This window comes from Psittacula echo (assembly GCF_963264785.1).
Source record: "Psittacula echo genome assembly, chromosome: Z".
In the NCBI taxonomy this organism is placed as follows: domain Eukaryota; kingdom Metazoa; phylum Chordata; class Aves; order Psittaciformes; family Psittacidae; genus Psittacula; species Psittacula echo.
Genome location: NC_137742.1, coordinates 31,190,346 through 31,205,487, shown reverse-complemented (window position 1 = coordinate 31,205,487; position 15,142 = coordinate 31,190,346). Strand labels below are relative to the sequence as shown.

Genomic DNA, 15,142 nt, shown 5'->3' with positions numbered 1-15,142 from the left:
GAATCTTCGTAAGGTGCATCTTCCTGACTGATGCTTATGCCTACTTTTTCTCTTAACTCCATCTTCACCCTCCACCTGCCACCAACCCTGAAAGGCCTTGTGGCCTTTGTGGCCTTCCATGCTAAGACAAATAGCCTATTTCAGGAAAAGTATTTATGCAAACCCACCTTGCAATTAATAACATTTTTAAAAGGATTTGTTAATGGTGAAATACAGAAAAAGGCAGGAAAACGTGTAAGTCATGCAGAGCCCATAGGCATTTTGAAGTGGGAAAGGCAGGAGATAACCCACTACGACATTGTAAAAGATGGATGTCCCAGATGGAGTCATGGTGATTCCCAGCAAATGCCTTTGCAGAATACCATTGTCCTACCAAGGGAGACTCTCCACCTGCATAAAGTTCTGAGGGAAGCCTTGTTTTGTTGATTGCTATGTTCTTCTCTTCTGTTTAGCCCTTTTTTTGCCTAACCCCATCCACAACTTCCTCACCTGTTTGTTGAGGAATCTCTGCCTCCCCTACATCTAGGTGTTTAGTTTCTCTGCAAGTATTGAGACTTCTGGAAAGAAAATGAAAAGTGTTCCTTGATCACATCCCACCTGAGAGAAAAGGTACCCCAAAGCTACTTCACAGTCACCATCACCATCTTCTAATCATTCTGAGCCAGCTCTGGCTACAGTAGGTTTTCTTCATATGCTCCTATTTTGGGACATGGAGGCAGAAAGCAGTGCAATCGCTAGAGAGTCAGTGACCTGCTTTGGGCATCTCATGAACCCTGACAGGTACCTGCCTGGCACAATCCCCTAGATGGCAGGACCAGAGAAATATGGAGAAGTAAACAGGAACTGGGGAGAAGGAACTGGGGAGAAGGTGCTGCAAAACCAAAAGCCCCACATCTGCAAAAGCAGGAATTCCACTATTAACATCTCTGCCATTTTGCTGGTTAGCCCATGCTTGGATGACGCACCATTAGTACCTGTCAATCAAGAACACTGAAGTTACTTTTCTGGCCAAAAGGGAAAAGTATCCTGCATGCTGCTCCATGAAAAGCCTTGCAGGTCAATAGCAATGATTCTATATTTCTTCTTATTATTCTTTAATGTAATTTTATTTAGTAATAGCATTCATGTCTACAAAATTAAATGCCACATCACAAAACAGGCCACCAGACTGGTTTACAGCTACAGTTTTCAAACAAATGAGTCCTGAACTCAAATACCAAGAAGCCAATTTAGATTGTGCACATGAACCAGACTTTTCTGAGTACGTTCTGGCATCTGACAGTGCTTGGCTGTTAAGAAGCAAAATGCGCCCTGCTGAAGCAGAGTCTGTGCTAGTTTCCTGCTGGATTTAATTTTCCAGATGTCCAGAAACACTGAAGTAGCATATAAAAATCGTTAACTGATGGAAAAAATCTTATTATAAATCTGGTGCTTAACTACATTTTTTATGTTAGGAGAGAAACTATTTCCTTTTACCTAGTTCTCATTATCTAAACATGTCATATTTTCAGTTAGGTGTGTATTCCCCCTCTGTTGTAAGTGGAAAGTAATTGTGCAAAACAACTCATGGCACTAGAGGAAGAGCATATGGGCCTGTCTCCCTATATTCATAAAAATGAAGCCCAGAGATTTAGCTTATTCTAAAAGCCTAATTTGTAAAATTACTAAAATTAGATTAGACAAATTTTCATTTGCATGTCAGAGAAATATAAAGTAGAGCTTTTATCATCATGTTATCCACCACACATCCTGCTTGTCTAATGAAGTAACAAAATTTCAAGCTTCCTATCAACCACTCAGGAATCCAAGCACTGGCATTTTGGATGGTATGGTTCAGATATGGAATTAAAAAAAAATATTTACGTTGCTTTATTTCATTACCTTACTCATCTGATACACAGCACTGTCACAGAAGCTTACCTTTTCTCCTCCTGGGAAAATATAAACGTAACAGTTCCTGCTGTCCAGTGGAGCTTGTTGAAGACATCAGCTTTCGTTCCATGGAACTAAGCATGCACTAGTAACATTGCCTTGCAAAGGCTGATAATATCTAAAAGGAGCAGACTTTTCACTTTTACTTTGATAGGCAAATAGCTGTTGCAGTCTCAAAGAGGAAGTAGAAAATTAAAAGGTTGTCTGGAAGGGGAATTATTTGTGTGATAATATGAAACTACATTTGTGTGTTGCTGAGAGTCAGGTTTTTTTCTGCAAATGGCCCTTATATTTCCAAAGCCATTCTTGCACTCCAGGAATAAATAAAAATTGGCCGTCTCCTTCAGCGGCACCCAGACTGTGGCCTCAAAAAGCATGTTGGGAAGCAGGAGTAAAGGGGAGGGAGGGGGGAACAAAACAAATCAAAACGAAAAAAAACGGAAGATACCCTATTCAAGAACTAAATATGAAATTCATTATGGTCATAGACATAAAGTGCTTTACCTTAAAGATATTTTTAACTAAAAGTGCATAAATTTGAGACAGCAGAAACTCCAAGGACTTTTTACATTAGAACAATTGCAGTTTTGTCTGAGTTACAACAATATGAAAGAATATTGCCATTACAGAATAAAACAAAAAAATTAATATCCCCCTTAATAGACAGGACACAGGACATCTGAGCTGTCAAACTTTCTCCAGAGAGGAAAAGATCTTCCCCTACTTTCTTTAGGTCTTCTCAATTTGTATATCTGTAAAAGGAAGAATTATATGAAAAATAGCAAATTACATGCTATTGGATTTGCAAATTACAATAGAAAATGAAATCAGAGAACATTTCATGGTGTTGGGACTATCTCCTAGAGTTTGGAAGTACTAAAAATTTTTCTTTCATTGTCAAAATTAAAGATCTAAAATTAAATTAATTAAAAGGTCAAATAGAAAAAGTATATGATCATAGGAGTAAACAAAGTGCTAGTTCAAACACACTGGTAGGAAGTGCTCTCTAGGAAATAGAGTGAAATTGCTGTGTCTCAGGTCCCCTGTTCTTTTAAAATCTTCTTTTCAAGTCTTCCAGATACATTCAGTGCTCTATCTGTCTGTTGGTATCCCTAGAAGCATGTCCTTGGGCCCTAAGTCTCTGGCTTGGAGATCTCTACCTGCAGGACCAGCAGGCTTACCTTTGTGTATGTTTACTACAGTAAAACATAACAGGGAAGTATTCAGGATGTAATTAATGTAAGTGCTTTAGAAGTCAGAAAGAACATGAAAGAAAAACTTTGAGAACTTCACCTTTATGTTCTATACCACAGTATGTTTAAGAGATTTCACAGGTTTGGTCATTTATCTCACTCATGCTTTGCTAAGACAGAATCTCATGGCTTGAAACTTGCGTAAGTGGCCATGATAGGTTAAGTTCTCCTTCCCTACTGCTGTCAGCACTGCTTCAGTTGTGCTGGCACAACTGTTTCTGTAGCAAAAGTGTGAGCTAGAGAAAAGACTGATTTGGATTGTTATGTATCTCCACATTACATTTTCCTTCACATGGCTTTTCTTTTTAAAATTAGTTATTTGATATAACTCCCAGTATACAATGAGTTATGATAGTGATTTTGTAAGAAAGAGAATGAGAGGCTGTAATTCTCTTGAAGGCCATATCTGTTGAAACAAGGGGCTAAACAAACCAGCCATGAATCAAGGCTCTAACAACCATGGATGATTTATGCTGTGTGCAATTTACTACTATTTTCCTCTTTTTATACTTACATTTCAGCTCTTTGCCTTCAAAAGAAGCATCTCGGTAGTCATGTGTATCTGTATCTTTTGACATTTCTTTAAACAAAAGACATACATACGGATAACAGTCAGCGTAGCTTGAAGTTTTCTTGTAGTAATAAATCTTAGTTAAAAGCTGCTATCTGAGGCCATCCAGGAACTATGTGACTTAAATACAGATCAGAAGAGACTAACACTAGATGTTGTATCCATTTGAGGCAAGTATTCTTAAGAGAGGTTTTCTTAGGAAAACACCCAACTGCCAGTATGAGCTAACTTTCACACAGCAGTTTAATTTGAAGTGGTCTCCCAATAAAACAAATTTAAAACAAACAAACAACCCCCCAAAAATAACAACCAACCAAACGACACCCCCCCCAAAATAACCCAACAAAATAACCTCAAACAACCAGGGAAGAGCCATCATTAGAGAAGCCTGAATGATTTTGTTCTCTTCTCTCGCCCTGTAAATATTAACTAACTGCACCCTTTCCTCCATTTCTTACTGTCATGGTGGTACTGGCCATTCACTGAGCTTTGCTTTTAGCAAATAGCATCAGTACCTCAACATGAGGAAAAGTAAACTGTTAAGGAAGCTAAAGCTTCTTCCTGTGTTTCAACACAACCAAATGCTCTGTCCTCAGTGTTGTGAGAAACACCCCCAAATGTATACCATGATACATAGTGTGAAAACATAGGATGATGCCACTGTGGCTCAAACTGCAGCATAGAATCTGCACACCAGGATGCGCTGCCATCCTACAGGTAGCATGTCCCATCCTATCACAGGCTTTCCAAAACACAGCACACCACTCTGTCCTCTTGTGCATATCAGAACTGCATCTACTCCTGGAACAAGTATGCTTTTATCTCACATTTTCCTTTCAAGAAGTTAACATAGTAATGAAAAGCCATTCTTCATCTGTAACTTATAGTTGAATTTATAGTTACAAATTGAAAGTAGAAAGCAAAGTGGAAGTTGAATGTAAATTGCATTTGGTTGACACCATTTACACAGTCAATTCTCAAGCAATTATTTCCACAAGAATCACAGTTAGTTGTGTTTATGCCATATGAACATACCTGCTGTTGCTGAATTAGCCACAGGTGTTCTACGGTCCTTATTTACTCTAGCTGAAAGAAAATAAGAATTATCAGAATGAAAACAAAATACTTGGTTTTGATCTAATGGGGGTTTAACCACACTGGTGGGAAGGGCACACTTGGCTTAGTGTAATAACTGGTTCTCAAAAGACTCAATTTTCTCAAAGACTAACATATATTCTTCAGTGCCCCCAGCTTGTCAGCTTCCTTTCCAATTTCCTTTCCTTGTTCCTAAGTCAGAACTCCTGTGATATACTAACATCACTGGAAAATATTTGTTCAAATGGTTTTCCATGGTATATATTCACCCAGAATTTGAATGGATTGGGCAACAGGGAACAAGAATGAGACCACCTTCTCAGTGCTTTCTGAGTGAGGAAAAAGCCCGTTTTTCAGGGAGGTTCTGTTCCTAAAAAGTCACTTGTCCAGTCATGTAGGACAGCTTATGTTTTAAAATAAAAATCTGTTGCTGCTACTTTAGCTTCTGAATTAACTAGTCATTTGACACGTGCAGATACATAACACAATCATGATAATCATATACATCATGACATACTCATGTATGTATACACACCAACAATAAATATTACTCAAGCAATGTAGGAAACTTCTGACCCTCACTGAAATCCCCAGTGGGAATCTTCTGAGAAGTCAAGGATTTTGCTGTCTTTTCTTCCACTTTCACATTCTGCTCCTATTCCTATCATGGCAAGCATGTTCTTATACATGCAGGGTTATCTACAGGCCTTCTGAAGCCTGCTAATATCACCTGCAAGCCTGTTAAGCTTACGAGTGCTTTGCCCAGAACACATTTCCATAGCACCAAGACAAGAGATAAGTTTGAACAAACAAAACCAAACAAACCCCCTCCCCACAAAAAAACCCCTCTAGTGCCCTGTCTGCTCCATCAAAAGGAGCATGACCAGCAGGTCGACGGAGGTGATTGTACCCCCTCTACTCTGCTCTCGTAAGACCCCACCTGCAGTGCTGTGTGCAGTTCTGGGGTCCCTAACAGGAGAGAGATGTGGACCTGCTCAAGCGAGTCCAGAGGAGGCCATGAAGATGACCAGAGGGCTGGAGCATCTCTCCTATGGAGACAAGATGAGAGAGCTGGGCTTGTTCAGCCTGGAGAAGAAAAGGCTCCAGGGAGACCTTTGAGCAGCCTTCGAGTACCTAAAGGAGGCCTAAAGAAATCTGGAGAGGGCATGTAGTGGAGGGGAGATTTAGATTAGACATTAGGAAAACATTTGTCACTATTAGGGCAGTGAGACACTGGCACAGGTTGCCCAGAGAAGTTGAGGATGCCTTCCTCCTGGAAGTGTTCAAGGCGAGGTTGGACGGGGCTTGGAGCAACCTTATCTAGTGGAAGGTGTCCCTGCCCATGGGAGGGGGGTTGGAACTAGATGATCTCTAAGGTCCCTTCCAACCCAAACTGTTCTATGATTGTGTGAAACTTTCATTTCCAGCACGTGCATAATCTATGCTTTGATGTTTGAATAGACTAGACACTAATCTTATTACTCTACATCATTACTCATAACAAAAATTAATAGAGATGCACAGGTAAGTGGTTTGTGAGGAGGTGACAATCTTGTCCACTCTGCTAATTTGATAGTATTTAACAAAGTAAGATAAAGAAATAAACAATGTGGTAAAAAGAAAGTCTAGTGGTTTCAGGATGAAGATCTAAGGAAGACTTTTATTATCTCATGCCACCTTTGCAAGGATGAATTAACAGAACAGATTTATAATAGCTGAGGTACTCTAAATAAATACTTTTAATACCTTTTCTTATGCAGAGCATAAATAGGGGCACTGATCCAGAGAAGGCAGTCACAATGAGAAATGCCCCAACAAACCGTCTGCTCTCAGGCCACAGAACAGCATCAGCTGAATCTTCAAGAAAAACAAGTGGGGGAAGATATTACATACTTCCATAAAATTCTCCCTTTTATTTTCACCGTATTATTTTTACTATAAGCAGTTTGGACATGATAACAGTGTTTTAGATTGTGTCTAAGGTGAGATGTGATGGTATACTTGATCATATTTCATCCCAATCAAGATAAAAACAGTTAGAACATATTAATATTAACCTTTGTTTCCTGCATTCCATGTGATAGTGCCTTTGATTCCCATCAAGAATCCTGTATGTCACCAAGGTACAAAATGTTATATCCAGCTTAGTTTCCTGTCAGTACTGCAGGAGGGAGCTGACTGAGAAAGAGAACAGAGAGTCTCTTTCGTGTGGTAAAGCTCTTAATGCAAAGGGTAAGTGGTCTCCTTGAATCCCAAAGGCATTTCTTGTTAAAAACAAACTTGCCTGCTCACAACTTATTGAAAGGGTGACTTGGCTTTCTCACTCTCAGCTGCCAGTTTCCACCCCTTGCCAGTCCCAGAAAGTGTGCCAGCAGAAGCATCTTTAAAACTGCATGTGAACAGGGAAATGAACTGACCAAGTTACAGTCTGATAAAAAGATACACTGTTTTTCAGTTGGATTAGGTTTCACTTCTGGTTGAAAGCTCGTGCAAACATATCAGGATAGAGTGAAGAAATTAAAAGAGTAACCAAAAGCAAAAGCAGTAGGGATGGTGCCCAGTTAAAAAGTCTAGTGAGAAATTCTATTGGTCACCTCCATTCATGTATCTTCCTTCAATCTAGACTTTATGAGGGAAAAAAAAAGAAAAAAAGTCTATGTACAGTTTGTGAAATGTAAATATGTTCGAAACAAAGGTTGTGGTGGCGGGAAAAGACTGTATTGTTCAAATTAATTTGAGTTATCAGCAAAAGAACGTTCTTGGAAGGGGTGTTTAATTTATATGGGATGGTTTCAAGGCTCTAAGCTGTACGCTTTTCAAATAATAGACCTTTTTTAACACTCAGACTCAATTTTCACATAACTGTAGATCACACAAAATTTCTATCCCTGAACTCTTTCCACACATGCATGATTAACATGTTAATATAGTGTAAGCGTACACTAGCAGCAAAACTTGATAACATAGGTATTTCTTTTCAGCCTTTGAAAATTAGGTAAGACAGAGAAACTAATCATGGCTGATTTAACTGGGACAAAATGATATGTATTACCACAAATGAAATCTAGAAATGTTACCTGTTATGTGTAAAATAGCAGATGTATTTTCTTGCAGCTCTTTATTCCAGAATATACAGTAAAAAATCTCATCAATTCTACTTTTGATGATAAGGGTGCTTGTCACGCGATACAGCTGGTCACTTCCAGTTTCATAACTCGTGTTTGCCTTATCAGTCAAATCTTCATATTCTCTGTTTTGCCATATGACTTCAGCTTGTGGGTGTCCTTCTGACTGACACGTCAACTTCCATTCGCTGTCTCCTGTGCTCACCACTTTTCGGGTTATAGTCCTATAGGGAGCTAAACAAATTGAAGACAATGATTACTAGTAGGAAGCTAGAAGAACACCATGTGTTAGCAAGACACCTTTTCACCTTTTCTTTATCCTAAGCCGCTGGGTCAAGTTTCCGTACATCAGCTTGGATTTTGTAAATAATACTCAACAGGAAAAGTAAATATCACTACTATGTGTCTCCATAGTAACTGGAGGTACAGGATGTATTATGATTTTAACACTGTTTAGAAAATTGTATCAGCTTTCTGGTCTTTGTCCTGTCTAATTGGTTTTGCAACACCATTCCTTATATGTCATTACAGAAAACAAAGGACAGAACATGGATTCAACCTAGACAGAAGCACAAGTTATACAGAATATGGATTCAACTAGATAAAACTACAAAGTTATACAGCTGCACAAGGGCTATGAGGTAGCTCCTTTCTCTGATGAAGTTTCTTTAAATGCTAACCCAGACTTGTCTTCAGGGATTCTTCTAAAATATTTTAACCATATCAGTAGCATTGAACCTCCTGCAGTAGCACACTCACCCTTTACTTTCAGATTGATTGTCTTGTAGTCAGCTCCCCCGTAGCCAATAACGCACTGGTAAAACCCTGCATCTCTGAGCTTCACATCAGTGATCTGAAGGAGAGACTGTCCCAGTTTCAGATTCTCTTTCAACAATTTTATTCTTCCCTTAAAGTCACTGTGCTGATTTCTGAAGTCTTCCTCTCCTTTGAGAAGTACGTAAACCTGCTTCTCTAACTCATCTTTCTTTTCCCAGCTGACACTTAAATCTCTGAACTTTAATTTCCCATTCACTGGAAATGTGCATTCCATGGTCACATTGTTCCCATGTTCCACAATATAGAGTGACTGGGGAGCTTCAACTGTGAATAAAGCTGAAAAACAAAATTTGGAAGAAAATGTAATTTTCCAATTATAGGCCTAATCTTCAAAGTCATGTCTTTCTATACACATAGGACATTTTAAGGACCAAAAGTATCTGCCCTGTTCAGAAAAGTTAAACATTTTTGCATGCATTTGACCAAGATTGGGACAAAATAGGCTATTTATACCTGCAGACACCTGCTTTGCACACAAAGCACTGAGATGCTGTACTAAAAGTAGGTGATTGTGCCTGCACAGCCCCTCAGCTGTTGTTTTCAGAACACTGAAACAATTCAGAACACTAGCCAATTGCTAGTGCCTCAGATGGGAATGTTCTGGTCATATAAATGTCAACTGGTTTTGCACACAATGTTAAAGAACACATGACAATTCTCAGGTTTGAGAGTGCCAATAAAACCTTCGTGTAATGCAAATTGTACCTTGCCAGAAATAGCGTCTATGCTGAAGCACCGACGGGGATTTCAACCTGGCCCTATACCAAAGCACACATAATTAAGCACATATACTTAATGTAAAAGCATGCTAAGACCTTTTTATTTTAAACATTAAGGAAAAAAAAAAAGAAGAAATGCTGGTATCTAAGGAAAACTAAGGAATTAAAATTTCTGTGCTTATACATGGAAAGGAAACATACTTAAAGAGTTCTACTGCTGCTTATGATTTAATCTCTTACCGTTTAGGAAATGCCAGTAGAAAAAAAATATATACAAAAGCAAAAGCTTTTCCATGATGTAGGTAGAACCTAAAATGATAAAATAATAGACAAATATAAATATCTGCTCGTTTTGTAACCTGCACTGCAAAATACAGTTTTCAGTCATTCCACATGAGGAACCGGAGAGAAGGCACTGAATTCCAGCTGAAAACATGACAAAATTGCACCTTTAACTACAGCAGATGATCAGGCAGAAAGTTTCCTGGTGGGTACATGCAGAAAGAACAACCAATTTTATGTGCTTGGTTGTGGCAAAATACATGCTTTATCATTATCTGTCAGTAAATAAGTACTCACAAATGCCCAATTATTCCCCTAAATGAGCAGGGAGTATTGCTCCTGCTAGGAGGAGAATGGAGGAGTTTTCTGTACGCATTCAATGGAAGAAATAGAACTTAATTCTTCCCCAGCTGTTTGCCTCACTTTAACATGTCAATAAGTTTCATAACTCCTGATCTCCTAGTACTTATCACAGGACTCATGAAGTCATGTGTTGTGAACAGAATTCACGTGATAATGAATTATTTAGTGAGTATTTACACCATAGTGCCTTTGTAAAACAGTGACAAAGTCAGCCTAGAAACAAAACCTGTTTTCTTGAATTCCTGCTGCTTTACCTCTGAACATGTAAATCATTTCAGTTTTCTGTCAGAAGTTTTTCCCCTCTTTATTGACACATTATTTTATACTCCTACACAACACTTTAACATTGTAAAACACTGACTAATGTCAATTCATACAGTTAACCTTCACACGCCCACTGCGCTTGCTAGGTGTGTATTTAAAGTCAGAGCAATACTAGTATCAAACACTGCCATCATTTTTCAATTTACTGTCAAGAAAAATTCAAACTTGCTGTAATGGAAGTCTTCCGTGACAGGCACCCATAGAACTTTATCTACATGAAGTCCTCATTTTGGGCACCCAAACAACCACAACAATAAGGAAACATTGCCTTCAACTGTTTTCTAGTCATAGTTTCAGCATTTATTATGAAATTAGGCAACTGCAATAACAGTCATACTTCCTGATAAAATTCTATCTGGACTGTGACTCTTCCCATTTTTTGTAAAACATTTTGTCTTTCTTTCTCTGATTGTCAACTTCAAGATGAAAATAGAGTAACAATATGGTCCTGAATCGTAAGACACATGTACCTTTATACTGTTATGGCTTAAGGGAATTGGACTCCGCATAAGAATTTGATTCATGCCACTTTTATCCTCAGATTGCTGCTGCCTGATCCCAATAGCAGGTTTGCAGAAGGCAATACAAAGAGCTAAGAAAGGGAGTAAATCTAATACAGTTTTTATGCAGGCACGAGCAATTAAGAAGGATGTTCTGCTAACAGGGACAGAAAAATGCAAATAAGATCCTCACGGTGAAAGATTTGTTTCATTGATAAATAAATAACAGGCTTCTTAATGTGTTTAGGTACCCAATTCACTCTTTAGTCACAAGTGATGTTTTTTAAAAGCACTAGCAGGCTGCTGCCTAATCCTGTGGGTACCTAAGAGTTTCTGGAGATATGTACACATCAGAGTGCCTCCACCACGATTCCAGTCTGAGTAACAAGCAGTCCACAGCACCAACTAAGCACCAAAGTAAAACTTCTCAAACAAAGCAGAGGCATACTTATCTCACAAATGTGCTCTCATCATGCTTACTTTAGAGGCAAGCCTGCAGAAGAACAAGCCACTGAGACTAATGGGTGTAGGTGCATTCCTCCCTGTGCTCCCCATGAAAGAAAGACCACAGTTGTAGCATGCTCAGGCCCAAAATACTAATTTTTTTTAAGTAGAGGCTGTAGCTGAGAGACTGCTCAGAACAAATAGTATGTGCACTACAATCACGGGAAGATACCCACAACCATGCATGCAACCCCTACACCTTTTTTGTCAGGAACTCTGAATGTCAGTATGAACTCCAAGAGAGGTTCTGATTAATTCCTGGAAGACACATGACAACAAGTAAGTTTTTACAATTCTAAGACCTATGCTTGTATCCTGCAATTGCTGAACTTTAATTTGCGTGCTTTCTTCTACTGTAGAGAAAAACACGCCTTACTACACACAAAAGAAGCATGGCTATTACTTACAAAATTTCTCAAGACTGAGAAAGTTGGCTGCTGTACTCAATTTTTCACTTTCAGAGAGAAAAATGGTAGGTCCAGGCCAAATCCAGATGTGCATGAAGAAACCTGCTGTAATAACCATTACAGACCCTTCTGTTTCACCCTGAGTAGAAGGATTCCTTGGCTGGATTGGTTGAAGCAGGTCAAGACGTAGATGCCAATCAAAGACCTTTTCCAAAGCTGCAATCTTCTCATCATTTTTTATACAGAACCTACCTCAATGTCCCTTCTCTTCTGTCAGCTTCTGACATCTATGGCAAACACAGTTCTATAAAAGCAAAAAGATATTCACTGGGAAAAAATGTTTCTCAGTATTGCTGCTGTATGTTTACCTCACAATAAAATGAAGGCGGCAGGAAAAACAGAACTATTTGCCCTAAAACTTCTTGTGACAGAACTTAAATGTTGATATAACTCCACCCACTTCTTTAGGACACTTCCCCATTACTGGAAAATTCCCCACTACGGAAAATTCTTTATTGCTAACAGTGGTTTGCTTTAACCAGAGACAGAAATGTTGGGAAAATCAGTACCTAAAATGTCACAGGCATTTTAAGAAACGTGTCATCTGATCAAAGATATATGCGAGCAACAGTCCTTGGAACACCAGTAGCAAGAAGTCACCCATCCACACAAACTCAGAGTCCCTGCAGTATTAATCTCAGCCAGTGACAAACAGCTGCTAACAATGACTAAAAACATCTACATAATTGACTCACGTCTGCAAAGGCCATAAGAAGGAATAATGGGAAGAGTATTACCCACCCTTCTACAGTAAGAATGACATTATCTTCCCAAGATTTTAGCACAACGGAAGCCCCTTGCCGTGCTGCTGCGTAGTGCAAGAGGAGTTGTTAAGCCTATGCATTAGCTTAGCAAAAAATAGAGAGCACTGTCTTTTTCTTTATTCTAGAAGACATTCCAGGCTTACAGAAAAAAACCCCAAATATTAGAAGCCAAAGGATATACTTACATTAACTTGAGGACCGCAGTGGCATAACCTAGTCAACAGCACAAAACACAACTTTAAACATATGTTTCAGGGTAAGTTCACCTACTTACATAGTCGTCGCATATCTCAAAAAAGGGTTGACATTCTTGGAAGAGCTGAAATACTGTGAAATGACCACTTAAAAGTGTTCAGGAAGTAATTTCATCTTTGCACTTGGCAGCCCACTCACAGTACCTGTCATAAAAGCAAAAACACGTAATGCACAGAATTGGTAAGACTTAACCTTTTTGCTCAGTACGTGGGAGTAACATGGAGACGGTGTATGAAGTTGCTGAATGTAGCATTTAGGTTCTAACAATCTGAAACTACCTTAGCGGGTTGAGGGGGTGGATTTCTGCAATAGGTGACACTGATGAAATGTTAATTTCCACTGACTTCTTCTGTGGTTAAAAACAGGTTTAGTGATATTTTCCTCAGAAAAAAAGAACAACAAAAGGAAACTGAAATAAATTTGTAAAACAGTGACTGTGAGACCACAGAAGCCACTGATGTAGCTAGCTTTCGATGCCGTGAATTTAGTTTCCTCTTTTTAATTGCTTGCCTGAGGTCACAGGGTTACTTTTTACATGTAAGCATTCAGTAGAAAATAAAAGACCAGGACAGATTATTGGTTTGGTTGGTTTTCTTCTGTTCTTGGGGGGCTTTTTTATGTATACACACACACGTCTGTGCACACATTTTGTTTGTTTTACCTCTCTTCTGCAACAGATTTCCCAGCCAAAAACGTCGGTCCCGCCTGTCACCGGCTGCTCTTAAGCAAAATGCTTGGAGCAGCGCTCAGGGACCAGGCTCCCGGAGGGGCTCCGGCCGCCGCCTGCGCCGCAGGCGCTCACGGCCGAAGGAGCTGCGTGCGGAACCGGGAAAGGCTCCTGCCGCCCGCAGCACCTCGTCAGGAGAGCCCCCGGGCCGGTCGCCTCCCCGTCCCCGAGGGGAAGCACTCGCTTCCGCAGACGGGGACGCGGGGGGTGGTGGGCAGAGACCCTCCCGGCTGGCCCCCAGCCCGGCTCCCTCCTACCTGGCGGACCTCCGGAACGCTGCGGGCCGCGCCTCCCGGTGGCTGCTCCCGGAGGCGGCCGATGGGGCCCCGTGGGGCCCCGTGGAGCAGCGGCCCCGCCTCAGCTCGCTCCGCCGCCACTGTTGACCCAGTGCAGCGAACGCCGAGCAGGGCTTTCAGCCACCGTCTCCTCTGCGGATTTGCCGGCTCCTGCAGCGCCGGGAACTGCTGCGGCGCCCTGCTCCCGGCCTCCCGTTCGCCGACGGTTGAGCCCAGCGGGGCAGGCAGCTCTCCCGGGACGCCACTCCCGAAAGGCGCTGGCTTTGCACTTGGCAGCCTACTCACAGTACCTGTCCCGAAAGACACTGGGTTTCGGGAAACAAAACTGAAGCCTAATGACTTTCCTTCTCAGGAATTTTTGTTTCACTTTTCTTTTTTAAAGAAAGCTTGTGTCATGTGTGAAAACATGTGCTACCCTTGGCTTGCATGATGAGATCTACTTAAGTGGAGGAAGATGTGTGTCAAAAGGCTGGAAATCTGAGATGCTTAGGGAAGGAACTAAAGGTTCCAAAGGGAAGAGACAGATCTAAGTGATTTTGGGAGGAACAAGTTTGAGACAATGGGGGAATAAGTGGATAAAAAGGACCAGTTGCAAATAAATAGTTGCTGTTTGATGCACTTGGCCATGCCCTGTGCCCAGTTAGTGCAATCTATCCTCTCTTCTTGTTAAATTGCTTTCTGACTGTTTTCATGGGTGAGTGACTCTTTTTTCTTCTTTTATTGTTCTGGGGGGGAGGTACACTGGCATCTGCCAGAAGCTGGGGTTAAGCTGTGTGTCACAAGGACCTATGTGTCCATGGTGCAGCAACTAGACACTGAAGTGAGTGGACTTCAGTGCCAGCAACAGAAGCAAAACTTCAGCTATAGAAGCCCCTGTGTCCATGGTGGCAGCAGCTGGAGTGGCAGCATGGGCCAGAGGGACCCAATGCCTGATGCTGGCAGCTGTGGAGGCCTCAGTGACACCAAGCGCCAGCCCCTGGCATGTGGGGCATGAGGATCAAAGGCCTTTATTCTCAAAGTCTGGATCAAGAGGGTATGTGAGTGTGAGCAGAGATCCAGCTGGATGAGCTGGTACATATGTGTGGTGGCCTGGGATATATAGCTGGTACATATGGTGATGGTGGTCTC

The 15,142-nt window shown here is 40.7% G+C and overlaps 1 protein-coding gene across 3 annotated transcripts; it reads right to left on the bottom strand.

Annotated features, from left to right (window-relative positions):
* Nucleotides 1–1,223: 1,223 nt before the first annotated feature.
* CD274 (CD274 molecule) lies at nucleotides 1,224–12,951 on the bottom strand. 3 transcript variants are annotated; one of them, XM_080638254.1, is made up of 9 exons: nucleotides 12,922–12,951; nucleotides 12,165–12,216; nucleotides 9,773–9,841; nucleotides 8,736–9,089; nucleotides 7,929–8,210; nucleotides 6,598–6,708; nucleotides 4,792–4,842; nucleotides 3,700–3,765; nucleotides 1,224–2,684 (listed from the first exon to the last, which is right to left on the bottom strand). In XM_080638254.1, the coding sequence occupies exons 3-9, from the start codon at nucleotides 9,825–9,827 to the stop codon at nucleotides 2,662–2,664; spliced, it is 942 nt and encodes a 313-aa protein (XP_080494380.1). In that variant the 5' UTR covers nucleotides 9,828–9,841; nucleotides 12,165–12,216; nucleotides 12,922–12,951; the 3' UTR covers nucleotides 1,224–2,661. The 3 variants fall into 3 exon arrangements, with proteins under 3 accessions (XP_080494380.1, XP_080494379.1, XP_080494381.1); XM_080638253.1 differs by lacking the exon at nucleotides 12,922–12,951 and having other exon boundaries at nucleotides 12,165–12,281; XM_080638255.1 differs by lacking the exons at nucleotides 12,165–12,216; nucleotides 12,922–12,951 and adding an exon at nucleotides 11,913–11,988.
* Nucleotides 12,952–15,142: the final 2,191 nt, after the last annotated feature.